The sequence below is a fragment of the Pituophis catenifer genome, unplaced genomic scaffold (genome assembly GCF_029215685.1).
Source record: "Pituophis catenifer annectens isolate HBS135680 unplaced genomic scaffold, rPitCat1.0.hap2 SCAF_1, whole genome shotgun sequence".
Taxonomy (NCBI): domain Eukaryota; kingdom Metazoa; phylum Chordata; class Lepidosauria; order Squamata; family Colubridae; genus Pituophis; species Pituophis catenifer.
This window is the reverse complement of record NW_027256881.1, coordinates 52,009,918-52,037,588: the sequence shown is the minus strand read 5'-3', so window position 1 is coordinate 52,037,588 and position 27,671 is coordinate 52,009,918. Positions and strand designations below refer to the sequence as shown.

Sequence of the window (27,671 nt, the reverse complement as noted above, 5' to 3'; positions counted from 1 at the left end):
ATTCAATACTGTTTCTAGTACCAAAGTCCTCAGGGAGCTGGAGGGGCATTTTGAAACTCAAATTCATCAACAAATACATTCAATACAAGACGTTCACGATGCAATTCCTCAGGACAGTATTAGACTGTGTAAGAGAGGGGGATGTCATGACATCACTAGACCTACAGGTGGCGTATCCCCACATGCCCATACATCAGGAGCACCGCAGATTTCTGAGATTTGCGTATGCCAACAGGCATTATCAATATCGTGCCATGCCATTCAGCCTGTCATCGGCCCCGAGAACATTCACCAAACTGCTGGCAGCGGTTGCAACTTCAATACGCCTCGTCCCGGTACGTGTTCTCCAGAGCGCTGCTTGGAGAATCCAAAGTGCAGTTCATTTGTTCATCTTTAGCATTCTGTCAGTTGGAACTTGTTTGCAGTTTTTCCGTTCCTCTTAATTTAAAAAAAAAAAAAACCAGACCGTTAACTTCATGGCAGACCCCAAATTATCATCGTGCACAAGAACTGGTCCGGATTTCTGTCCCAACCCGAGGCATCCATTAGAAGACCAGTGGCATACCTTGGACGTTCGGAGGGCCCTCCGTCGGTACATCAGACGGACTGCCCCTTTTCGCCATTCCGAAGCCCTATTTGTCTCATTCCTCCCGGCGTCACTGGGCAAGAAAGTTTCCTCTACTACCATAGGGAGATGGCTGAAGGCCTGCATCTGTAAGGCTTACTCTCTAAAGGGCAAGCCCTTACCGGGAAAGATCCTGCCCCACTCTACGAGAAACGCATCTACAACCGCAGCTTGGGCAACTCAAGCATCAGTTTCTGAAATCTGCAGAGCAGTCACATGGACTACCTTGTCTCCATTCATCAGACACTATAAGATTCCTTTGCATCGGCTGAAGCGTCCTTTGGTCGCCATGTGTTGCAATCTGTTACTGCTTTGGAAGCCGCCCCGGATCTTTCTGATGTCCCCCCCCCCAATGGAACTTGCTTGGGTATATCCCACACTTTGGATTCTCAAAGCAGCACGCTGGAGAACGGACGTTGCTTACCTGAACGTCCCTTCTCGGCGCGCTGCTGGAGAATCCAACCCACCCTATTCAGTCTGTCTTCAGGTCCGGTTGGCTTCAGTTGCTGACTTACCATTGGGGCTCCTCATTCTCTCTTCGTGAACAAAACTGACATCAGCCGAGCAGAGGAGGTGGAACCAAGTAAAAATTTAAAGGAACATACACTCAGTCTCTGACTAATACACTGTGAATAATTATTAGACTGTGTAAGAGAGGGGGATGTCATGACATCATTAGACCTACAGGTGGCGTATCCCCACGTGCCCATACATCAGGAGCACCGCAAATTTCTGAGATTTGCGTATGCCAACAGGCATTATCAATATAGCGCCATGCCATTCGGCCTGTCATCGGCCCCGACAACATTCACCAAACTGCTGGCAGTGGTTGCAAATTCAATACGCCTCGTCCCAGTACGTGTTTTATGTTACCTAGACAATATATTGGTCCTGTCTCCCTCCCATCACCAGGCTCAACAAGATCTACAGACTGTATGCCACATTCTCACTCTTCACGGTTTCTCAGTCAACCGGAAAAAGAATCATTTGCAGCCCACAACATGCATTACTCACCTTGGGGCACTGATTGACTCAGTAAAGGGCCAGGTCTTCCTGTCGCCCGACAGACAACAGGACATCAGGACACTGGTAGAGCATATTTTAGCCCAGAGACAGGTGACATTGCTTAGCTTGTCTCAGCTGCTAGGCAAATTTATTTCCTGTATTTCAATAGTGCCTTGGGCACGCAGACATGCACGCCAGTTTCAATGGTTCCTTCTACCAGCGCAGAGGGCCGGACACAGCACATAGAAGTCCAAGATGACTCTGCCGGCCAAGGTACGTGCTTCCCTCAGATGTTGGGCCTCGGTGGCCATAGGAAGGACTGTGTATTTCAGGAGCCCAGTTGGATAGTTTCATTTCATTTCATTATCCAAGCACTGGATTCCTCCTTGGTTCTTCCTGATATGGTGATAAGTAAATATAGATATGCAAATTTTCCAATAAACAAGTTATGAAGTAGAATTTTAATGTAGGAAAAATATTATAACGGTTAACTATGCACAATATATTCAATTACCATAAGTTCCAGAAAAGCTAATTTAATAAACATTAGAGCATTATATATTATGGACCAGTATATAATGATGAGTAATGGGTATATTGTTGGAAGACTTGGTTGGGGACAGAACATCCTGGACAAGATTTAGATGATTGTTGAAAGTTGACATCAAGCATGGCACACCAACAGATATAGTGAATACTATCAATATTAACAATAGTCATGTTTGGTGCTACATACATATTAAATAATAATTTTACATTCTTAAAACAACAATAATACATGTTTCATATGTATTTGCTGATAATGGATGCTTTGGAGAAATTTGTAATGGTTTAGATGCCAGCTATCTAAAATTGCACATTTCCAAAGTAGAAATCCGTATCTCAGTTGTATAAATTTTAAAGAGCAGGTAGAAAGCTGGTTATATAACTATATGGTTGTTTTTAAATAAGATGTGTGTAAATGACCAGGCTTCATTACCCTTTAAGGATGGCATGACCTAATTTTTTTAAAAAGGCTTTCTACATTGGACATTTTTATTGATCTGGAAGTCAAAACTGTTAGAGCCAAAAAAAGCTAAGCAAATAACAGGTGGGAAACTATGTGTCAAATACCATAAGCTAGTTTGTCTCATTCACAACAGATGTCCTTGAAGTTTCTTTGAGGCTGAACTAAGTAGACATTATTTCTAATGTTTCTGGTTCATATTTTATTATACTTCAAATTCATAGTAATAAGCTTTCCTTGTAGAAGGATAGAACTTGAATGGGTACTTTATATTAAAAGTACAGAGGGATGTGATATAGTTTCTTGGCTTAGTACGGTGTTATTAATTTTCTAGGTTTGACTCAACATTTTCCTTACCCTATCTTAAATTCATGAAAATCTGTTTCTGGAGTTATATTTTAGATAGATGATAGATAGATAGATAGATAGATAGATAGATAGATAGATAGATAGATAGATAGATATAAATACTGACCTATATACTACTAAAACTCTTGTGTCTGTCTGTAACCTTTAATTGGGCTAAATGGTGCATTGTAGGGCATCTGTTTTTGAACCAATGTACCTCAAACTTACAGAATGCCAGGGCCCATTACTCCTTTGGGAATGAAATTTGGGGAAGTTGTAGCCGCTTCAATGCTGCCATAATCAGCTGGGGTTATTTCCAGCACTCCCTGACAACTTCCCATAAGCAAAGTGTTTGATTTTTGGAAGCTAGCAAGAAGTATCAACAATGGGGAAGCAGCAGGAAAGGTTACAAATTGCTTGGATAGGTTTCCCCAACCCACGCAATCTTCTTGGCCCTTCTGTCCTTGCAGTGCGTTGGCTGTGTACTCTTCCTGATCTGTGTCACCACCCCTGCATACCCTCCCCCACCTCTGCAACTCCTCATGCACACCTGTGTACTCTTTCCAACCTGCAGTGCATCCCAGTGCACTTTCTGCATTGGGGAGGATATGCAGAGGTGTGCAAAAGGCACCATGGGGTGGGGTGTGTATGTGGGTCCCCAGGTGTTAATTAAGAAAATATCTCTAAAATGATGACAGGGGGGGTCTTGGGTTTTCTAATATACCATAAAAGTATCCTAATGCTTTGCCAAATGGTAGATTTCTTGAAATAAAATATCAGACTAGAGAAAAAGTTTGAGTATGATGTTTAGAAAAATGAGTTTATATAGGTTTTAGGGATAGTTTCTGAAAAAATATAATTGCAGCTTTGATTTTAGATGTAATGATACATCTTATTTTAAAATCATGACATTTTAAATGTCATGATACATTTATTTCAATTTCCTATTAAATGACATCTTGGCCCATCTGCTCAAGCATTTTACAGGTCTAGCTGGTGCAGGGTTGTCCACTAATCCTATAGTGTTTCAAAGTTGTGGCTTCATTTGTCACATATTGGCATGGATTCTGTTGGCATGGATGCTATTTTCATGAAAAACATTTCAGATTTGTGCTTATACTCTTTTCTACCCATTTATTTTTCTTTGCCTTAATAGTGAGCAGAGCATCTGCCAAGCACGAGCTGCTGTAATGGTCTATGATGATGCCAATAAGAAATGGGTACCAGCTGGTGGATCTACTGGATTTAGCAGAGTTCATATATATCATCATACAGGCAACAATACATTCAGAGTAGTTGGCAGGAAGATTCAGGATCATCAGGTGAGTTATTTAATATTCTTTTTTTACAAATAATAAACATTGTCTTTTTAGTTGATTAAAACCAGTGCAAGGATAAAACTGATGAAAGGGAAGTTTACTGTATTATTCAGTCATACTTTAAGGTTTTCTAAATATTATTAACTACAAAACTAATTAAAGTTTGTTATATTGGTCTTTCTCTGAAAGCAGACAATATTAACTGAAGTAAGTGCTAGTGACTGAATGTTGGAAAAATAAAAATATAAGGAATATTGTAGGCTTGTGGGGACCAGTATTCACCAACTGATTTATCCAAGATATTTTTTGGTCTCTATCTTCTACTTAGAAATATTCCTTTTGATAAAAAATCAAATGGTTTTGTTTAAAGACTTTTTCATCATCCCATTAATAAAATAGTTTTGATAACTCGTTTATTCTCCCAGGGTTATTTCACCAGGCTATCTGAGGGTATCTGTCTATCCCACCAGAGTGGAGAGGGTAGGCATGTTCCAGGTCCCTTCCCTTAAACATTGCCATTTCAGGTTGTTGGAAGTGTGCCTGGACCTTACCCTTTAGAACATCCTGCCTCTTGAAACCTGACAAGCCCCCACCCTTTTAACATTTCCAGAGAACACTTAAGACCTGGTTGTTCTGGGACAGGGTAAAGACAAAGTTGGATGAGAATGTTGCAGATTGCATCAGGGAAGTATTGTGGTTATACCATTTTTTTTTCCTGTTTTTGGTTTTATTATCATGTCTTTGCTTTTATGATTGCATATATTGTTTTTATTTATTGTAAACCATCCACAGTTTGGTTTTAAGATGAGCAGCTATACGAATGTTTAAAATAAATATTTGACTTTTATAATATAAAATGTTAGGTAGTTCTTAACTTTTCTTGGCCATACCAATACCCACAGAAAAGATACTTCTAAAGCCTGCATAAGAATAGAAGTTCACACAGATGTTTCAGTTCACATAGAAAAAAATGGGATTTTTCAAGACACTGCGTTAAAGTGGGAAAAAATTAATTGTATTTGTTTTATCAGATTGATTTTTTAAAAAATGTGCTGTCAAATTGGAATTTGATTTTTGGGAATGACATAGATCTTTTTCAGAGTGATCTGCCTTAACCTTGTTTTTCATATCTTCCAAAAGTACACTCATCCACTTTGCTGCAATTTATTCTCTTGTCTTTTCTTCTACATGCCCAGCATTTTACGTTTCTCAAGACAGCTGGGTCTTTGCATAATATGTCCCCCAATAATAATAATAATTTGCAGACTCAGATTATCCTATTCGGAGACATTATACAAAGTTCAAGGTCTCTGGAGAAGGTTCTAATTCTGGGAAAGATGGAAGGAAAGAGAAGAGGACATCTAGGAGTAAGGTGGTGATGAGTGCATCATCAGCAAACCTGAATGACCAAGTTAGGAACAGTTTGCCATGGAGAAACTTTATCTATATTGTTGCTAACTGTGACCCCCACAATGGCATATAGTCAAATGATTTAAATCTGGTTATTTCTATATTGAGTGCAACAACATAATCTTCTGCGCATGTCCAAGATGGCCGCTCTCAGCTGAGCGGCGGCGATGCCAGTGGAAATATTCCTGGCTTTTGGGGGTTTGGGGGGGCTGGACCAGCTAGTTATGCCCCATGCCCGGTGAGGGGAGCTTCCCACCGGTCTCTTTTGATATCTTGAGAGCTCGTTGCTCTCCAGGACGCAACGGCCAGGACAAGGGCGGAGACGGCTATGCTGCAGCTTTGCAGCCGGGTGAGAGTGGCCTCGGCGTCTCCCCGCGGCAGCGACGGCGTCAGCGATGCTGCCCCTCGTTGGTGTTCCAGGGGAATCTGTGGGGATGGCAGGAGTTTCCTGCGAGACCCAGTGGTGGATGGAGGCGACTTTGGAGGGATGGCGATGTCGACGTTGGCGCTGGCTGCGACACTGGGATGAGCGGCTGCGGGGGATGACATCAGAGAGGGTGAAGAGGGACAGGAGGCCTGTATTAGGAGAGCGAGGGGCACTCTGACCATTATACCAACTATGCTACCAACGTTTGTTTTTGGGACTGCCTGTTGTGGCCATGGGGGGGTGACCCACTTGGAGAGGGCCCACCCCTGGTTGTTCCAGAAGCCCTCCCCCTCCCTCATGTGGATGGGGGTGAGCTAGAGGCATTGTTGACCCCATTGGCCGTGAAAGATCTCTGGCCAGGTCTTCTGTGCCTCGTGTGGTCTATTAGCCTCTGTGAGGCTATTTATCATCTGGAGGTGGCCTCTGGACAATGTGACATCTGCCTCCCATGGACTTTTTTATGGCCTCCTGATTCGCCTAAGGTGCAGCCACCGGAGTCTCTTCCTGGCCCGTGGTCCTGTAGATTGGTGGTTGTCATCAATGCTTCCCAATTGTAGAGGGATATACCCTGGATTTCAAGTCTGGTATGGAGTTGGACGATGACTGCGGTTCTTGGCTTTTCCCAGCTTTCGTGAGAGGGCGGCTGGTGTCGACATCTGGCCCCAAAATGGCTTAAGACTCCATCCACTGCTGTGATAGAGCAGTGGAGTTTATTGACTTGGACCTGACTGGATATACCTTCCAGAATTTGGACCAACTTGATTAACCCCCTGGCCGTGGGCTTCCCCCGATTATTTAGATGTATGCACCAGCAGAGCTTCTTATTCTGTGAGATTCCCCCCTCTCGCAGGTGTGGCCCTCCACTCTATCAAGGGCCTACTTTTATGATGGGCTTTGGCACCCCAAGAGGTGGCATGTTGCAAAAAGGGGATTGAGGGGTTTTCTGGGGAAATTTTTAGATAGATTTTTAAGGGGTTTTAGGGGGCGGGAGGATTGTGTGGGTTTAACCCACGGGGGGGGGGGTCTGGCCCAGCTGCCAGTCGGGCCACGGAGGGTGCAGATTCCTGGGATAAGGGGGGCATTAGAGTTCATTCTGCTGAGGGCTTTTCCATCAATACGCTGAGTGGGAGGGGCAGTTATGGCGGGAACAGGGAGCCATATCATGTGGTGGGGGCGTGCACTCGCTATCTCCGAGCGGTGGCATGCCCCAGTCCCCATAGCCCTTCTCATTCCCCAGGCTGTTCAGACTCTCAGGGCCCGAGCCTTCGGCTGTTGTTGCGCAATGCCAGGTACGTGGTAAATAAAGCCCCCCTCATTCGCGATCTTACTCAGGAGGGGGGAGCAGACTTGGCAGGTATTATGGAGACCTGGTTGGGCCAGGAGGGGGGAGTTCCCCTCGTAGATATGTGCCCACCAGGCTTCCATGCATTCCACCAGCCGAGAGCTCAGGGCAGGGGTGGGGGGGGTGGCGGTTATTATAAAGGAAGGTCTTGATCTGAGGGAGGCCACTGTTCCACAGATAGCCGGATGTGAGTCCCTTCTTGTGAAGTGGGGCCGTGGAGTGCAGATGGGCTTGTTGATCACATACCTGGGTTCCTGCCATGTGGCAACGGCCCTGCTGAGCTGCTCAACATCATAGCCGAGGTGGCGTTGATACCCCCAGACTTTTGGTCATGGGGGATTTCAATCTGCCATCCATCGGTGAAACATCTGAGGTGGCTCGGGAGTTCATGGCTTCCATGACGGCCATGGACCTGACTCAGTTAATTCATGGCCCTACTCACACGGGCGGACACACTCTGGACTTAGTTTTTATCTCTGGTCAGTGGTCGAGTGGCCTTGATACAGGGGATATAGTCATTGAACCCTTGTCATGGTCTGATCACTCGCTCCTTCGACTTGATTTTCTAACCGCTACACCCCGCTGCAGGGAGGCGGGACTGACTAGGTGGTTTCACCCCAGGCGCCTGATGGATCCTGATACGTTCCAGATGGAGCTTGGGTCATTTCCTGAGACTCTGGCTCATGACTCTTCTGAAGACTTGGTGACCGCCTGGGACAGTGCGGCTGCTGGGGCTTTGGACCGCATCATGCCTTTGCGGCCTCTGACCCGGCACCGACCTCACCTAGCTCCTTGGTTCTTCGAGGAGCTGAGAGAGATGAAGCGCCAGAAAAGACGCCTGGAGAGCGGTTGGAGGACCAGCCGTTCCGAATCTGACCGAACACTGGTGAGGTCTCATATTAAGACCTACCTAGTGGCGATGAAAGCGGCAAAATCTAGCTATTTTGCCGACCTTATTGCGTCATCAGATAATCACCCAGCCGCCCTGTTTAGGGTGACCCGCTTCCTCCTCCACCTGGGAGCGCGGGATGATCCCTTGCAGGGTCGAGCTGAGGATTTTGTGCAGTATCTGTATGACAAGATCGCTCAGATTCGGGAAGGTCTGGCCTCTGACTGGGTAAGTCCGGACGGGATGATTGAGGCAGGTCTTGAGAGTGTTATCTGGGAGGAGTTTGATCCTGTGGCTCCCGAGGACGTGGACAGGATTCTGGGACGGCTGAACGCGACCACATGTTTATTGGACCCGTGTCCCTCCTGGTTGGTGCTGGCTTCCCGGGAGGTTACACGAGGCTGGCTCCAGAGGATTATTAATGCTTCTTTGAGCAAGGGTGTCTTACCGGCCACCTTGAAAGAAGCGGTGGTGAGGCCCCTCCTCAAGAAGCCCTCTCTGGATCCGGCTGTTTTGGCTAACTATCGTCCAGTTTCCAACCTTCGTTTTATTGCGAAGGTTGTTGAGAGTGTAGTGATGCGGCAGCTTCCACAGTACCTGGATGAAGCTGTCTATCTAGATCCGCTCCAGTCTGGCTTCAGGCCTGGGCACAGCACGGAAACGGCATTGGTCGCGTTGGTGGATGATCTCTGGAGGGCTTGGGATAGGGGTTGTTCCTCTATCCTGGTCCTGTTAGATCTCTCAGCGGCTTTTGATACCATCGACCATGGTATCATGTTGCACCGGTTGGAGGGGTTGGGGGTGGGGGGCACCGTTTTGCGGTGGTTCTCCTACCTCTCTGACCGGTCGCAATCTGTGTTGGCAGGGGGGCAGCGGTCGACCCCGAGGCGCCTTGTTTGTGGGGTGCCGCAAGGGTCGGTCCTCTCGCCCCTTCTGTTCAACATTTATGTACAGCCGCTGGGTGAGATCATCCGTGGCTTTGGGGTGGAGTTCCATCAGTACGCTGATGATACTCAGCTGTACATCTCCACCCCAGTCCATCCCAACAATGCCCTTGAAGTGATGTCCCGGTGCCTGGAGGCCATGCAGGCCTGGATGGGGAGAAACAGGCTCCGCCTCAACCCTTCCAAGACCGAGTGGCTGTGGCTTTCGGTGTCCCGATATAGCCAGCTGGTGCCATCGCTGGTTATTGGGGGCAAATCATTGGCCCCCACGGAGAGGGCTTGCAACTTGGGCATCCTCCTGGATGCACGGCTGTCTTTAGAAGAGCATATGACGGCCGTGGCCAGGGGGGCTTTTTATCAGGTTCGCCTGATAAGCCAGTTGCGTCCCTTTCTGGATCGGGACTCCCTACACACGGTCACTCAGGCACTCGTCACTTCCCGCCTGGACAACTGCAATGCTTTCTACATGGGGCTCCCCTTGGGGTGCACCCGGAGGCTCCAGTTGGTCCATAATACGGCCGCGCGGGGGATTATGGGAGCAACGTGGCGCTCCCATGTGACACCTCTCTTGCGCGAGCTGCACTGGCTTCCGGTGGTCTTCCCGGTGCGCTTCAAGGTGTTGGTGACCACCTTTAAAGCACTCCATGGCTTAGAGCCGGGGTATTTACGAGACCGCCTTCTGCCACCAATAGCCTCCCACCGGCCAGTTCGCTCGCACAGAGAGGGCCTCCTTAGGGTGCTGTCGGCCAGACAATGTCGGCTGGCGACCCCCAGGGGAAGAGCCTTCTCTGTGGCGGCACCCACCCTCTAGAACGACCTACCCCCAGAGATACGCATGATACCAGACCTCTGGACTTTTCGTCGGGCCCTGAAAACACATCAATTTCATCTAGCCGGGCTGGCTTAATCCCATCATTTCAGTTTTAATTTGAAATTGGTTTTAACTGGGTTGTTTTAAATTGAGGGCCGAAATTATTTAATGTGTTTTAAACTGTTTTTTAAATTTTATATGTTATGTTTTATCTCGGCTGAGTCCCGTTGGAGAAGGGCGGTATAAAAATCAAATCAAATAAATAAATAAAATAAATTAGTTTGTTTTGCTGTCCCTTGTGTAGATCTCCCTCAACACCAAAGTTCAAAAGCATTAATAATCTTTCTATTCTGCTCCTTCAAAATTCAGTTTTTGTTTCCATAGAGTGGCACACTGGCACAGAGAAAACCATTATTGATACGATCCTAGTCTTTGTTGGTATAGATCCCCACTATATCATCTGGATATTATTTATTTGCACTTTCCAGTGTAACTTTGTGTTGTATTTCTTTCCCGCCCCCCATAAATGTTTTATTTTATTCAGAAAGTTAAAAGAAATCTTACAAAAACAAAACAAAGCTAAAAAAAACAAAAATGTGCATTTGAAAAGAAAAAAGACAAAGACACATATACCTATATTTTTCCCCCAGTTGAATACCAATAAGTATATTGCAGCAATAATACTTTCCTCTCTTGTGAAGCAGGCCCACAATTTATAAACTTCTACAAGTCTGTTCGCAACCAATTTGACCAGTCAGCTATCTACTGTATATTAAAAAAGGTAGTTAACAGGTAAACTAATAGCAAAGTCAAACTTCGAATTCTCTATTAACAATCTATTATTGTATTTAACTTGTAGAGTGTCTACAGTGGCTTCTTATCTACCACAAATCACAATCCTTATCTCTGATCCATCCATCGTTTGCCTCTTAATAATAAAAAATTCCCTTAAAATTTTGATTGGTATCTTTTCCAACAATTGCTTGTCATTCCCCATCCCCCAGATTTCTCTATTATAAGTACCTCCACAGGTACTTGGCAGCCCGTTTTCGCTGGCAGAGCACTTGGGCCACCACAGGCACCCCTGACACAAGTGATGTCAAGCTGGCGAGACCCACTCTGGCCATGCTCTCCAAGGTCAAACACAACCCTGATGTGGCCCTCAATGAAATTGAGTTTGACACCCCTGTCTTAGATCATTCTTAGCTGCTCCCGTTTGTGCACCATATAGCTTTGGCGGTATAAGTAGATGCTTGTTGGCAGGAGACAAAAAATCACTCTGCTGCTCAGCACACCATCTTGGGGGAAGCCTCATTTGTGATGTATTTCTTAATTGCTGGTTTCTTCAGTGTTAATAGTTGACAACTTTTATCTTTATTTTCAGTTTGAAGTCTGCACTTTCACTTTACAGCTTGCAGATAGTTTGCATTTTATTTTTTATTTATTTTATTTTATTTTATTGAATTTCTATACCGCCCTACTCCCGAAGGACTCAGGGCGGTGCACAGCCATGAAATAAAACACATAGATATAGAAAATTTAAAATCGAATAAAATGAATTAAATAAATTTGGCTGAATTAATACCCATAATTTAAAATACCCATATTTTAAAATCCATTAAAAATTTAGAATTTACACTTAAAAGGGAGAAGATTTAGGCGAGGCCAGCTTGATGAAATAAAAGCGTCTTCAACTCGCGGCGGAAGGTGCGCAGATCCGGAATCCTCCGTATCTCTGGGGGGAGCTCATTCCAGATCGTCGGTGCCCCCACAGAGAAGGCTCTCCCCCTAGGGGCCGACAGCCGACATTGTTTGGCCGACGGCACCTGGAGGAGCCCCTCTCTGTGGGAGCGTACTGGTCGGTGGGAGGCTGTTGATGGTAGTAGGCGGTCCCGTAAGTAACCAGGTCCCAAGCCATGGAGCGCTTTAAAGGTGGTAACCAAAACCTTGAAGCGCACCCGGAAGACCACCGGGAGCCTGTGCAGCTCGCGCAGGAGAGGTGTTACATGGGAGCTCCATGTTGCTCCCATAACCACCCGCGCGGCCGCACTCTGCGCCAGTTGGAGCCTCCGGGTGCACCTCAAGGGGAGCCCCATGTAGAGAGCATTACAATAGTCCAGACAAGAGGTGACGAGGGCATGAGTGACTGTGCGTAACGAGTCCCGATCTAGAAAGGGACGCAACTGGCGAATCAGGCGAACCTGATGAAAAATCCTCCCGGTCACGGCCGTCAAGTGCTCTTCTAAAGACAGCCGTGAGTCCAGGAGGACGCCCAAGTTACGAACCCTTTCCATGGGGGCCAATGATTCACCCCCAATAGCCAGCGATGGCGCCAGCTGACTATATCGGGACGTCGGAAACCACAGCCACTCGGTCTTGGATGGGTTGAGCCTGAGCCCGTTTCTCCCCATCCAGATCCGTACGGCCTCCAGGCACTGGGACATCACTTCAAGGGCATCGTTGGGGTGGTCCGGGGTGGAGATGTACAGCTGGGTGTCATCAGCGTACAGATGGTACTTCACCCCGAAACCACGGATGATCTCGCCCAACTTTCAACTATCATAGTTGTGTAATCAGCATAGATTATTAATGTTTCTACTTGCAGTTTTAAAACCATACTGATCCAATCCAGCCTTTCTCAGTATTTATTTAGCATGTAGCTCGAATAAATAAGGGGACAGTAAACTGCTTTGTTTCATACCTTTGCTGACCTGGACCCATGTTTTGCCATGTTCCAGCTGGAGTGTTGCTTCCTGACCTGTCTGTAGGTCTTGCATTATGTGATTTCCATTTTTCCCAGCGACATTGCAGAACTTGACATGGGTAACCAAATCAGAGGTATTTCTATAATACGTGAAGCATATATTGACTTATTATTTATATTCTTTAGCTTTCTGATTTATTCAATATGTATCAGCAATAATGTGTCTTATTCTTTGCCTTTTCTAAAGCCTAAACTGGTGTGAAAGGACTGGGAAGAAGAGATTTAAAACTTTTAAGGAGACCCCAATTTAATGAACTTTAATAATAATAATAATAATAATAATAATAATAATAATAATAATAATAATACAGAGTTTCATGTTTAATGAATAAAGTAAATAACAATAATAATAGATAGGGAATACCTACTGCAAATTTTATTTGAATTTGTGGCTGACTAATCCAACTTGTGTAATGGTGTTGTGGCCCCGCCCTCTGAGCCTGTCCCATCGGAGGAAGAAAGCTCCGAGCATGAGGAAGAGGAGTCAGCCAGGCCTCCCTCTCCAGGCCCCTCCCCTCTGGCATTGTCTCAAGTGCCGGTCGAGGGAGAGGAGACAGCTGATTCGAATCAAAGTGATAATGAAACATCATTCCTGGACGCACGCCTCCGAAGGCATGATAAACGTTTGCAGCAGCTTAGGAGGCGTGCTAGGGATTAGAACTGAGTCACTGGACCACACCCCAGAGACTATATAATAGAGGGTAGTGGTCAAAGGATCCTTGTGACGAACAAAGTAAACCTTGGACAGTCACTAAAGCCTCGTCCGGAACTGCTGGGAGGAATATTATTTCTGTTTGGACTTTCTTGAATGTTCGTATCTTATCTGTCTGTTTGTGAAAATAAAGTCCCTTGGCAGACGGTGTGTCTATCGCTGCCAAGAGGGAGATAAGAACTGGGTGCGTTCCAAAGTGTTTCCTTAACCCTCGGCTGGCTGTGTTGTGTGTGTGTGGGGACGGGGACAGATCAAATGGGCACAGCTAACATGTCTTTTACTAAACTCCATCTGAATGCCTTACCCATTTCTTCAAGACATGAGAGTTCTGAAGTTGTGCAGGTGTATGCTTCCGGTACTCCAGAAGACACTTTTAGACAATGTTTTTATCATTATCTTTATACATATGTAAATGTTGTTTAATGTTGCATCTCTATGTGACACAGTCATAAAGAAAAACAATTAGAGTATTTATTTATAATTTTTAGTGTTGTCCATTTATTGATACAGGCTGTCAATCTCCAAATATATTTTTTTCTGACCTACTGTGGAAGGGAAATGGATGTGGGAAATGAAAGCTGTACTTATGAGCAGGCAGACCCAGAGCATACATGATAATAACCTGAAAAATCACAGTTAACACATACACAGCCTACTTTTGACACAAAAGGTTACATACAAGCATTTTTATACATCACTTTGGAATGTAACTCAGCTTTTTGTATGCTAAAGTATGCGTTTATGTGTTATTAGTCTTGCATGCTTCTAGAAATCAGATATAAATGGCCTGGGACCATCATTTCTGGTAGTTCCACCATGAATAACTCCAAAGAAAATATATGCTTAGGATCCTTTCAGCATCTTATGCAGATCCAGACTTTTTCTATTTTCTTCAGCATATGGACTTTGTCTTTTATGATTTATCTCGTCCTGTCTGTAATTATAGTTAAATATTCACGTTTAGCAATTATTTGGAGGATTGTATACTAAGTATCATGTTATTTTAGAGTTTTCAACTATAAAACTAAATCCATTTAATTGTTTTGGAGCAAAAAGATAAAATTGTGTGCATCATAATAAACCCAAGTAGGGCATAACTTTTCCATTGCTTGTTTAGGTGGTAATCAATTGTGCCATTCCAAAAGGATTAAAATACAATCAAGCAACACAGACTTTCCATCAGTGGCGGGATGCTAGACAAGTATATGGTCTCAACTTTGGCAGCAAAGAAGATGCTAATGTCTTTGCAAGTGCCATGATGCATGCCTTAGAAGTGTTAAATTCACAAGACTCCGGTAAGGTTATTATTTCTATATCATTTCTATATTAATTTCTGTTTGTGTATCCCATATCTGTATTATAAATTGTTTAACTTTCTGATGGTGATGTAAATAGTTTGTGATTTATACCTGAAAGTATATATTTTCAAAATGAGATGTTCCCTGTACTCTATGTACCATTTTCTATATGCAATTCTATAAGGAAAATAATAAACCCAACAATTTCACCATTATTACTTTCTCCTTTTTACGCTTTCCTTATTGGAGACAATTATAGTTAGAAAAATGTAATTACATATGCAGATACGGCCCACCTAGACTCCACAAATATTAAAGATTGATTTGATTTGGTGTCATAAAGAACATTAAAAATGTACATTAGTTCTGCTTCAGAAACCAGTAAATAGGATAATTCATTCTGGGTAGCTTTATTTCTTTTCTGCATCCCATCAAAAACTTTGATGTATTTCTTATCAGCAAATTCAGGTTGATTTAATCAGTATTCATGAGAACCAGTTTCTGTTTCTTGAAGCTCCAGCACATTCTTATCTAAGAGGAAGAAACTATGTCTCAAAAGACATATTAAGAACATCTACATAAATTTTTAATTGCTTCAAATCATGAGAAAGCAGTTTTAAAATTACAAGCACATCCAAAGTAGATGGATTCTCTGGGGTCTCTGTATCTTCAGAGAACTCTAGAGTTAAAATAGCTTTTTGAAGTTCCTTGGAGACTGGGACTTTTAACTTAGGTACAGATTCAGCTTGCTTTAGTTGTAGCTATAGCTTCTTATTGTTTTCTTTCTTCAGAAAGTTGGCGAAGCAGGAGTAGAGTTTTTTTCTGTTGGGATGATTTTGGATCATTATCTCCTTCTTAAAGAACTGTGAACTAAGAAGAAGATACTAACAATATTACACATTAACCAAACATTTTGAAATTAACAGAAAACTTCAAAATTGGGAGGGGACTGAGATAATAGATCAGGCAGTCACCATAGTGAACCCACTATAATTTCTAGCATCTTATATCACTGATTGCAGCAGCTACAGCTGCTGATGGTTTGAATGGGGGGGGGGAGTCTCAAATTGCCCTAACTTACATGTTGACTGAAGTCCATGTGAACTGGAACATGGGGCAGCCTTCAATTTTAAAATCATCAAAATCCTACAAGTCTAGTGGATGAGGTAAGGAGATATTTTCATTGTTTGGAGAAAAATAAGACAGTTTTATTCAACATTCCAAATTTTTAAATTTGTAAGTTTATTACCGCCTCGTGAAATAAAGAACACTTTGTTGAAAAATATTTGCCCTTGAAAGGTTTCATGGTGTTTAAAAAGAGGCTTCTTATGTGGTAGAAATCATAGTTTAAAATAGCATTAAAGTGTTTTTTCCCCCCGTTCATGGCTGTCTGTTAAAATATAGGAACTCTGCATTCAGTGATACATTGACCAATGTTCTGAATTCAGTATAACGCTTTAGGATCGGGTTAGTTATTGAAGTGAAGGTATCTAAACTATTTTTTATGCTATTAGCTTTAGGAAGTTCTGAATAACTAACATTTCTGGAGGCAATTTTTGTTTAGTTTCCATCTTGACTATGGCATGGTTGCGACATGCATTGTGATTTGTTTATTTTACTGTGTTTCCCCGAAACTAGGACATGTCCGGATAATAAGCCCAATTGGACTTTTGAGTGCATGCGCTAAAATAAGCCCCCCCCCTGAAAATAAGCCCTTCCAAAATACTTAGATGCATGCACATCTGCCGCACAAACAACACGATGTGAGGAAGCAAGGCCGGAGAGGGAGGGAAGGGAGGGGGAACATGCCCCACATTCCCCACACACCCCTGCCATCCATGTAGAACAGCCTCGCGGAGGCCGCTCCCGCCCCCTAGCTCACACACCCCTTCTCTTAGTGGCAAGTTGGATGCACCGCTGCCATTCGGGAGAAGAAGAGAGAGAGGAGGCACTGCAAGAGAGCCCATTTCTGGTGTTTTTCTCTTCCCGGCCAGCGGCAGCGTGTTCAGCTTCCCAAATCTGGCTTGCTGATCTAGGCCGGTGTGGCAGGTGGGGAGGGGTGGAGCAGCAGAGAAGCGAGATGCATGGAGTGAGACGGGACTCCCCTTGCCATCCCCTCGCCCTGCATGGCAGGAGCTAGAAGTCAGGTAAGACATGGTGGAGAAGACAGGCAGAGAGACAGACAGGGAGAGAAGCAACAGGAGTGAATAGCCTCCCATCCGCTTTTATTTGGTAATAGCAGACTGACCATTTAGCCGCATCTCAACTCCACATCCTTTGGAAATTTGGGAGGTGACTATTTTTTCCCCTCGCTTTTCTCTCCCCCCCTCCAACTTCATTCTTTAGCTGGGAGGGGAGGGTGTGGGATGAGGCGCTTCTTGCTTCAGCTGCACAAGTGGCCTTAAAGCTCTGCCCACCCCCCGAGTCCCGAACCCGACAGCAGAGTGAAGCCTTCATTGTCTGGGCTGCATGAATTGAACTCAAGAGATACAAAGAAGCAGATTGGAAAGGGCCAGCCGTATTTGAAAGCGACCATTTGAACGTAAGGAATGCAGCAGGAGCTTGAAATTGCTAGGCGGAGAGCGGACCAACCTCGGACTTTAATCCAAGTTTAGAAAAGCAGTCCGAGTCTCCCTTTGCAATCCTGCATCTCATTGTCTAGCCTTCTTCTGCAAAACCATGGCTGATGACGAATTTGCATAAGTGGACATTGCGGCCAAGGCAGATCTGGAGGGGAGTAAGCCCAGAAAGTTGGATCAGTTTTCCGTTAGTGGAAAAAGCTGGGACGGACGACCATGTCGTGAGTTGCAGCCAGCCCTTTCCAAACTGCTTCTTTGTATCTCTTGTGTTCAGTTCGCGTGGCCTGGACATTGAAGGCGGGGGGGAGGTTTCACTCTGCTGTCGGGTTCAGGGCTGAGGGAGGTGGACAGCTCTTTAAGGCCACTTGTGCAGCTGAAGCAAGAAACGCCTCATCCCACACCCTTCCCTCCCGGTTAAAGAATGAAGTTGGGGGGGAGAAAAGCGAGGGGGAAAACTAGTCGCCTCCCAAATCTCCAAAGGATGTGGAGTTAAGATCTGGCTAAATGTCTTACCTGACTTCCAGGTCCTGCCATGCTGGGTGAGGGGACAGCAAGGGGAGTCCTGTCTCACTCCATGCATCTCACTTCTCCGCCGCTCCACCCCTCAACACCTACCACACCCCCTCACCGGCCAAGATCGGCAAGCCAGATTCAGGAAGCTGAACACGCTGCTGCTGCCCGGGAGGAGAAGAATGTCAGAAATGGGCTCTCTTGCAGCGCCTCCTCTCTCTCTCTCCTTCTCACGAGTGGCAGCGGTGTGTCCGGCTCGCCACTAAGAGAATAGGCGCATGAGCTAGGGTTTGCAGGAGTGGCCTCCGTGAGGCTGTTCTGCGTGGATGGCAGGGACGTGTGGGGTATGTTCCCCCCTCCCCCCGCCTCATGCTGTTTGCATGGGAAGAAACGAAAAATCTGCCACGATTGCTGGAGGCAGCGGTCTGAGCAACACTGGCGAAGCAGATGGTTGGCTGAGGTTTAGGGATAAGACCCCTGATAATAAGGCCAAGGCCATATTTGGGGGGTCAATATAAACTAAGACCCTGTCTTATTTTCAGGGAAATAGGGTAAACCGATCATATGAAATATGTTATTCCATTTTCCGTATCATCCAATTGGATTCTTAAACAATGGTCAACAAATTTGACCATTTGATGTATATAATCAAATGCAAATGCAGATCTGTGTGTGTCTGTAAGATTGGCTTATTGTGGTATTTTTCCTTGAATGAAACTTAGAGCATGGAGTTCATCCTTTAATAAAGGGGAGGGGTGCAGGCTTTTATTCGGTTTTGTGATACTAATAAAAACAATGTATCCTTGCCTACCTTTAGAAATTGTTACTGATTCTTCTGGCAATCATACCTCCTTCTCCCCTCTATCAGCATTTTATTTAGGTGAACACTTGACTTCAAACTTTGCTTGCCTAAAGATACAAGACAGTTTTATAGTGATACTAAATTTGATGAGCTGAATATGGTTTTATTTAAAATTATCAGAATTAACACATTAGTAGAGGTCAAAACTTGATGGAACTTTTGTTTTTCAAAAAATGGACCATCTTTACAAATGATATTGTAATAAAATATAAATTTTAACTTAATTTTCCTCAGGTCCAACGTTGCCTCGACAAAATGCACAAATTCCCCCACAAGTGCAAAATGGCCCAGCACAAGAAGATTTGGAAAGCCAGAGAAGGTTAGTTCAGTTTTTAAAAGGATACAACTATTATAATAATTATGGTGATAATTAAATGTTTTTATTGAAATTTAACAATTTTTGTTGTTCTCCAGAAACTTTTATCACGGCCTTCTCTGATTGGACATGTAATGATCATTTATTTAAAAAAAAAGTAAATAATTTAATAATAAAGCAAAAGGTTTCTGAAAATATATCTCCTCTTAACAAGTATTTTTAGATAAAAATTGTATGAAATTCTGCGTGAAATTCAGTGAATCTGCATTGGTGTTACAGCTCCAGTGTGACAGTGGTAACAATCCTTTGTCTTCTGCCAAATCTTGAAGTTCTATCTGGAAGAGAGGTGGCAAATAATTTCCTCAATGTCTTTTCTTTGCAATATGTCCAAATAATTTGTTGCAGCTTTCTTTTGGAATTAGTGAGAGCAGCAGGATATTCACAATAGTTGCCCTTCTCTCTAATGATCAATACAATAATGACATCACTTCATTCTGAGCTGGTAATATATCAAGCTGTTATCCATTTTAAAGTAATAGACATTTTGAATCACTAGAATTAAAACATGACAAAGGAGAAGTGCAACTACAGTCTTGAGAGAAATGTTGATATCACAGTTAAAGTATATATAATTTTTTATCTTTCTCTTTTTCTTCTCTCCTCTACCCAGAAACTGTTTTTACTAGGTATATGCAGTCAAATCTTTTAATTAAAAAGTTGTAGTGCTCAATGAAACAAAATTAAATTATTACTTCTTACAATTTAGACACTAGTTTATTTATTTACTTTATTTGCATGCTACCCATTATTGAAGATTCTGGGCAGTTAGCAATCAAATAATAAACCCATTCATAATATAAACAAAACTAAAATAATAAATAGAAAATATAGTCATGCATCCATCACATTCTATTACTCATAACATATCCTCTTCTGCCAGGTATTATCTAGGGGCACAAAATAATTATTGTAGTGCAAAATATGCTTTTTTTACAACCATATCATTATTGACTCATAAGTAATTGTGTTTTATGTTGTTACATAATTAATTTGTAATTACTATTAGATTTTTCACAAATTTTTCTCATTTCTAGAAAATTGGTTGCCTTTTATTCCTTTTATAGTCTCTGAATCAGGATCAGGGTTGCTTATTTAGAAGTTATATTCATGATATAGCACATGATATTTGTAAACATTTTTTTTGGTCACTGTTCTTTGTTCTTTTGTCTTCCTCTTACTGAGTTCTGCTGTTAGCTTGCAGTTTGGTATAAAAAAATTTCAGAAAACAAATAGTTTCAAAAAGACAATGATGCTGATTAAGTGATAAGTTTAAAATGGTGGTCCCCAATCTTTTTTTTTATTTTTTATTTGATTTATATGCCGCCCTTCTCCGGAGACTCAGGGCGGCTTACAATGCGTTAAGCAATAGCCTTCATACTTTTGTATATTTATACAAAGTCAGCTTATTGCCCCCACAAACTGGGTCCTCATTTAACCTACCTTAGAAAGGATGGAAGGCTGAGTCAACCTTGAGCCTGGTAAGATTCGAACCTGCAGTAATTGCAGGCAGCTGTGTTAATAACAGGGTGCTTTAAATCACTGTACTACCAAGGCTCTTTTCAGTTGTGTGGACCAGCAGCGATGGGAGGGGGGAAGAGGGGATGGTTCCGCGCAAGCGGTGGCCGCCCACATCTGCCATTTGCACAAATAGAGCTTTGCATGGTCATCTGACACTTCCACAGCCTGGTTTCCAATGGGCCACAGCCCAGTAGTGGGCCCAGGGGCTAGGGACCCTTGGATTAAAGGCTATGTTTAAAAGGATATATTGAAAATATTTATCTGTACTTAGCTTAGCTCAACATTGCTGACAGAGCTGTAACATTTTGAGGTGGAAGCAGGGAGCAAATGTTGTTCCGGGGTGAAATGCTACCAGTTCGCTCCGGTTTGGGCGAACAGGTAGTGATAAAGACTACCAGTTCAGGTGAACTGGTAGTAAAAAAAAGCTACTGGTTTGGGCGAACTGGTAGTTAGCTACCGGTTCAGTTGAACCGGTAGTTTAAAAAAGCTACCGGTTCCTCTGAACCAGTATTTCCAATGATCTGCTGTGCAGCAGGCTTTAGCTTTGCTAGAAAGCAGGAAATCCTGCTTTCTAGCGAAGCTAAATTGCGCACCACAGCTGATCCCCCCCTTGCTTCTACTTATCTTCCCAAACCTCCTTTTGGTGTGCATGTGCGCAAAGCATACGTTCGGCACACATTGTGCATGCACGGCCAGTGAACCCGTAGCAAACCAGTTCGGATTTCACCACTTGTGTTATTCCTTGTCCTTGAACATTAAGTATAATCTGATAATGATAGCAGATTAAAATTTTGAATTTACAGTATCAGTCACAAGACTGACTTTGATTTATTTATTTATTTATTTCCTTTTGTGAGGGTATCTTTGAATCAATGTGACTTCTGGTAATTTCCTGAACTAGTCCTTGCAGTTTTTTGTGGCAAGATTTTGGAAGTGATTTGCCATTTGCTTCTTTTTATAGCTGAGTGCCTATGATTTTGAGTTTAAGATTTTAAATTGCACCCACCTTTTTAAAAAGCTTGTTTGTGCATTTTATATCCTCTATTTTTGTAATGTATTTCTTGATGATGAGTTCTGAGAACTTAAACTTGTACACAGTCTTTTGTGTAATTGGCAGATATTACCCAATATCTCTGAATTTTTCATTTTTATGCAGCTTAACACAAATAATTGCTTTTGATTTGAATGCAGGAACCTCCAGGAAGGAGGATGCAAAGTATGTGTGAACTCAGGAAGGTCTGAAAAAGAGGCACACAAGGATGTGTGTGAACACAAGGAGGCCAGAAAAGAGAGTGTGAGATGTGTGTGAATTGAGGGAGGCCTGAGAAAGAGTGCAGGTTGCTTGCACGTGCTACAAAGAGGCTGGGGAAAAACGTGTTTGAGGAAAGGCGAAAGGCGGACATGGTGTATGTGAGTGAAGAAAGGTGGAAAAAGGAGATTATCCAATAGATTTACAACCTTCCCTGCTGGCCTACCTTTTGACTTGCTTGTGGGAATCTGGCAGGAGGGTTGCAAATGGTAATCACGTGAGCATAGGATGCTACAACCTTTTGTTAATGCAAGCTGGTCGCCAAGCACACAAATTTTATTCACATGACTGCAGGGACACCAAACTTTGAGGACTAGTCATATGTCCCTTTGTTCAACTTCTATATAGCTTTAAACAATTGCTGAATGAATGGTTGTAACATGAAGACTCCCTTTATATGAGATGGTGTTACCTACTGTACGCTCCCGGGTTTGGCTTATGGTCATTCACTCATACACATAGCCTGTTGAGGAATGAGGCTTGTAAGCCCCCTTTGCTTTCTGCCTGGTTTTCTAGAAAGATGCTGCTAAAGCAGACAAACACACACAAAACTACACAGTGATACAGATGTCCAAGACAAACATTAATTTGGATTAAACAGTGCGATTTTCAAAAAGTTTCCCCAGCTTTGGGAAATGGGAAAATTATTTTTCTTGAAATTTCCCACATCATACAGGTAGTCTTCAAGTTATGATCATTTGTTCATTGATGGTTTGAAATTACAACATGCTAAATGAAAGAACTTACCATTACTCCTAGAAGTTCCAGCCATTACAGTGCCCCCACATCATGTGAACAATATATGGGTGCTTGGCAACCAGCTTATAAGGAAAACTGATTGCAGCATCCTACCGTCATGTGATCATCATTTGCAACCTTCCCTTGCTTTCCACAAACAAACACAATGGGGAAGCTGGGAGGGAAGCTTGCAAGTTACTTGGGTAAATTTCTCTCTTCCCACACACCCCAACTTTCTTCACTCATATGTATCATTACCATATTCCCCTTTCACTTTTGCTCACACTTGCTTCTTGGCCCTCTTGCACCTCCCTTCACATGCAACCAACCACAAGTGCCCTCTTCCTTGGACCTCTCTGTGCTCACACACATCCCCTCTCCTCTTTCCTTGTCCTCTTAGTGCTTGCACACAACCTGGGCCTCCCTGCACTTGCATGCACTCAAATCCTCGTTTCTCCAACCCCCCTGCGCTCACATCCCCCTGGAATGAGATAACTCGCCATAGGACAATTCAACAAATTAATTTTAATGGAACCATGGTCAATAATAATAAAATAATTGCAATTTTCATGCAATTTTCAACTCTTGCATTTTCAATCCAGAAAATGCAAGAGTTACAATAATTTTGACAGAAATGTCACCAATAATAAAAGTACCTCAATGAAACAATTAGTACAATGTTGAATTGTCCCATGGCAAGTTGGTGACAGCAAGTTTTCCTAGATCCCACCCCCATGCCCTCTTTGTGCTCTCCTTTCTGAGCCACATGTATTCACACATATTCATGCACCCAGTACCTTTCTTCTCCAGCCTTCCTGAGCTTGTGCAGCTTTTGCTGTACCCAGGGCCAGATTTAGATGAAAAGAGGCCCTAGGCTATTCCACTTATGAGGCCCTTTCACCAGTGGTGGGATTCAATTTTTTTAACAACAGGTTCTGTGGGCGTGGCTTAGTTGGGGTGTGGCTTGGCAATCATGTGACTGGGTGGGCGTGGCTAGCTGGTCACATGACTGTGTAGGCGTGGGTAGCTCGTCATGTGACCGGGTGGGCGTGGCTATGTGCATAGGGACTACTCAGAGGGCTGAAAAAAGTCATTTCTGACTGGGCTTCGCACTTTTGACCGGTCCTCACACTTATGACCATCCTCACATTTATGCCCGTGCAGCTTTCTTAACAACCATGTCACTCATTTCACAACTGCTTCTCTTCACCATGGTGACAAGATAGGGCAAAAACGTAAAATGTGAGGACAGTCGTAAGTTCGAGGACTGGTCAAAAGTGCGAGGACCAGTCAAAAATAACTTTTTTAGCCCTCTGAGTAGTCCATATGCACAAAAGGACTACCCAGAGGGCTGAAAAAAGTGATTTCTGACAGGTCCTCGCACTTTTGACTGGTCTTCGCACTTATGACTGGTCATCATTTATGCCCATTGTAGCATTCTTAACAACCATGTCACTCATTTCACAACTGCTTCTCTTCACCATGGTGACAAGATAGGGCAAAAACGTAAAATGTGAGGACAGTCGTAAGTTCGAGGACTGGTCAAAAGTGTGAGGACCAGTCAGAAATAACTTTTTCAGCCCTCTGAGTAGTCCATATGCATAAAAAGATACAGCAATAGAGAGGGATGAAGGAAGGGAAGGGAAATTAGAGTAGGAGTGAGGGTAAGAGAGGGAGGAAGAGAGGAGGAGGAGAAGGAGAAAGGAAGAGGAAGTAGGGAGGAGAAGAAGAGGGGGAGGAAGAGAAAGTAAGAAGGAAAGAAAAGAGAGAGGTGGTAGGTTTGAGGAGAAAGATTGCTGTACAATAAAAAAGATGAAAGGGAAGAAAGCCAACCCCAAACAAATATAAAGATATTAAGATAAAGAATGAATTGTTAAACTTTAAAGAATAAAAGAGAACAAATATGAATAAATAACAATAATTAGAAACACACATACAAACATACAATGTATTTTCTTTGAACAGAGTATTTGGCCGGTTCACAAATTTAAACAGTGTTTAGTCATTTCAATTAAATTTACAATTTCTATATTTCCTTTTTGCCATATTTATTCCTCATCTATTTTTGTAAAAAACCAATATTACCCTTCATCCTCATCTCTAATCTTAATCAAATTCAATTTTTCCCTTCTATTCTATATTATACCCCTTCCCATTGTCATCTATTTTTATATCCATCCTCACATTGGTTAATTATGTAATATTAGTTGTTTAATATAAATTCAACATTTTAATATAAATCAATTAGTTATATAACTACCTTTTTTGTATATTAATCAATATGAACATGAATATTCCAATTATTTCCATGCAATCCAATTTCTTACAAATCAATTAATTATATTTACCAATAATAATAAACCAAATAATTTCCCCCATATATTCCTCCAAACCACAACTTAACCATTTCTGCTTTCAGAAATATACAATTAATAGTATCTCAATTATTACAATTCCCTAGTTAAATAGAGCTTTTTTTCTTTTGTGTTTTAAAATCATGAACTCTCCTCTTTTTCCCTAAATTTCCCATTGTTTCCACCTACCTTTTTTGATGAGGAAAAAGAAAAGAATTCTGCCTGCCTAATTTTCCAACCTTGCAGCAAGAGCAAAGCAGTTTCAGTTTCGTTTCTTTGCAAGGAAGCAGAAGAGCCCTGAGCAAAACAGCTGAGACAAATCAGCTGAGAGCCGGGAGGCCAATTAGCCTCTGCTGAAGCTCCGTGGGCCAATAAAATTACAAAAAAAAAACACCGAACCCTTTGTTAAATTGCTGGCTCCCCTACCCCTCGTCCACCACTATTTATTGGCAATAAATAGTGATGTGGAGGGGCGGGGCAAGCCAGCAATTTAACAAAGGGTTCGGCTGCGCCACTGGCTCTAGGGCGGCCCTTTGAAGCCCCGCGGCAAGAATTTGAAGTTTTTTTTTCCTCTAGCCATTGGAGGCAGCAATAGATTGGGAGTGGGCGGGGTAAGCGAACGGCCGGCGATCCAACAGAGCAGAGAGTGAGGGTGAGTGAAGGCGTGGAAGCTGCTTTCTCCATCCTGCTCTCTTGCGTCCGGCAGCCCACGTGGATCCCAGGCAGCGGAACTCAGGCTAGGGAAGGGGTGGGCAATTGTGGCTCTTTTACAACCTGTGGCCTTCAACTCCCAGAATTCCTGAGACAGCCAAGCTGTCTCAGGAATTCTGGAAGTTGAAGGCCACAGGTTGTAAAAGAGCCACAATTGCCCACCCCTGGCTACGGTAGGCTGGCACCGCGTGGGTGGGAGGCGAGGGGCGGGCGAGCCAGCAATTTAACAAAGGGTTTGGCCGAACCCCCTAGAACCCCCAGAATCCCACCACTGTGTAGGCCCCTCTTGATCTTGAGGCCCTAGGCTGAAGCCTAGTTAGCTTATAGGAAAATCCGGCCCTGGCTGTACCACGGAACCCCTGTCCCCAAGATTTTCACAGGCTGTGTCAGGGCTTCCCTACCCCATTGTGGTATCCCTGTGCTCTTTATCTAGGACTCCTACTACTTCGCACTTAACGACCTGTGCATTTTAGGTTACAATAGGACTGGATTGCCATTGTTATGTGATGTCACATTTCACAACCACATCACTTAGGACCAATCCTGGTGCCAATTGCAATTATAAATTGAGGACTATTTGTATTTGAAAGAATCAGATTTCAATTACATCTTTTATTTGTTAATACAAATGCCTGGATATAGTGAGTAGAGGGGATCTTCACTTAACACTTAATCCAATGGAAATTGATAAAAAAAACGCCGCTACCTTTGTATCCGTTCACTAAGCCCAAGGGTCACATTCATTGTCTAATAAATTACGTTAAAAATAATATTTTGTATATAATTGTATATTACAAATTGCATTATTAAAATTATTATAAATTAAAACAAAATCTATTTATTACAAGCAATGTGTGTATTCTTTTTCCCAGCAAGGGTACTTGGATGGGGGGGGGGGTGTTACAGAAGAAAAACTGGGTGAAAAAAGGTTGAGAAACATTAGTCAATATATTCTTATGAATATAATTATTAGTATTACATTTCTTAGAATGATTAGCATAATTTTTGTTTTTAAATAGAATATTAGTTCATGTTATTACATTAAATGATTCATGATGTTAATATAGTATCATCATTAGTGGTATAGAGTCATGAAGGTAAATCCATTGCTACATCAGCTGATAGCTTGTTTAGCTAGTGCCTAAAAATAAAGTTGTTACAACATGCCAATACATATAAAGAGAGGAACAGTAAAAAAATAACTATATAGACTACAGAATATGAAAGTGTATAGACATCTCTTTAACATTCAGAAACATAATGGACCAAATGTTGATTGGCTTCTGCTGTAAGTAATCAATTGTATTTTGAAGAAAGTTGAAATAATATTAAACCATCCATATAAATAGTCAGTTTAACTGAATTAATATTATTGTTCACTGAAAATAAACAAAAGTTATTACTTTAAGAAAAATTATCAGGGTGATGTTCTGTTTCACCATGTTGGCATTTTGTCATGTCTGAAATATTTGCGTAGGGATGTGTATAAACCAGAAACTTTGACATTATTTATAATGATATTCTGCTGTTGAGATTTTTCATAATGGCTTCCTAGGACTGAGAGAGAGTGATTAACCCAAGATCACCCAGCTGCCTTTTTGCCTAAAGTAGGACTAGAATGCAGGGTCTCCTGTTTCTAGCCTGTCTTAACCATTACATCAAACTGGCTCAACCTTGAGTATAATACTGAATTATTTTATTTATACTTAAGTATGTTACGGGTATTTCTCTACAGCTAGATCTAATATCTTTCTGAAACTGATGATAGATCAAAATAAAATTATCTATCTACAGGGAATCCCAGTGATTGAAAT

At 42.8% G+C, this 27,671-nt stretch overlaps 1 protein-coding gene across 4 annotated transcripts in view; it reads left to right on the top strand.

Annotated features, from left to right (window-relative positions):
- ENAH (ENAH actin regulator) overlaps positions 1-27,671 on the top strand; it is an 89,921-nt gene that overhangs the window by 36,629 nt on the left and 25,621 nt on the right. For all 4 annotated transcript variants that reach the window (XM_070932412.1, XM_070932414.1, XM_070932415.1 and 1 more), the window contains exons 2-4: positions 4,141-4,306; positions 14,720-14,897; positions 19,086-19,170. In XM_070932412.1, coding sequence (XP_070788513.1) covers positions 4,141-4,306; positions 14,720-14,897; positions 19,086-19,170 — 429 coding nt within the window. The remainder of the gene's footprint in view (positions 1-4,140; positions 4,307-14,719; positions 14,898-19,085; positions 19,171-27,671) is intronic.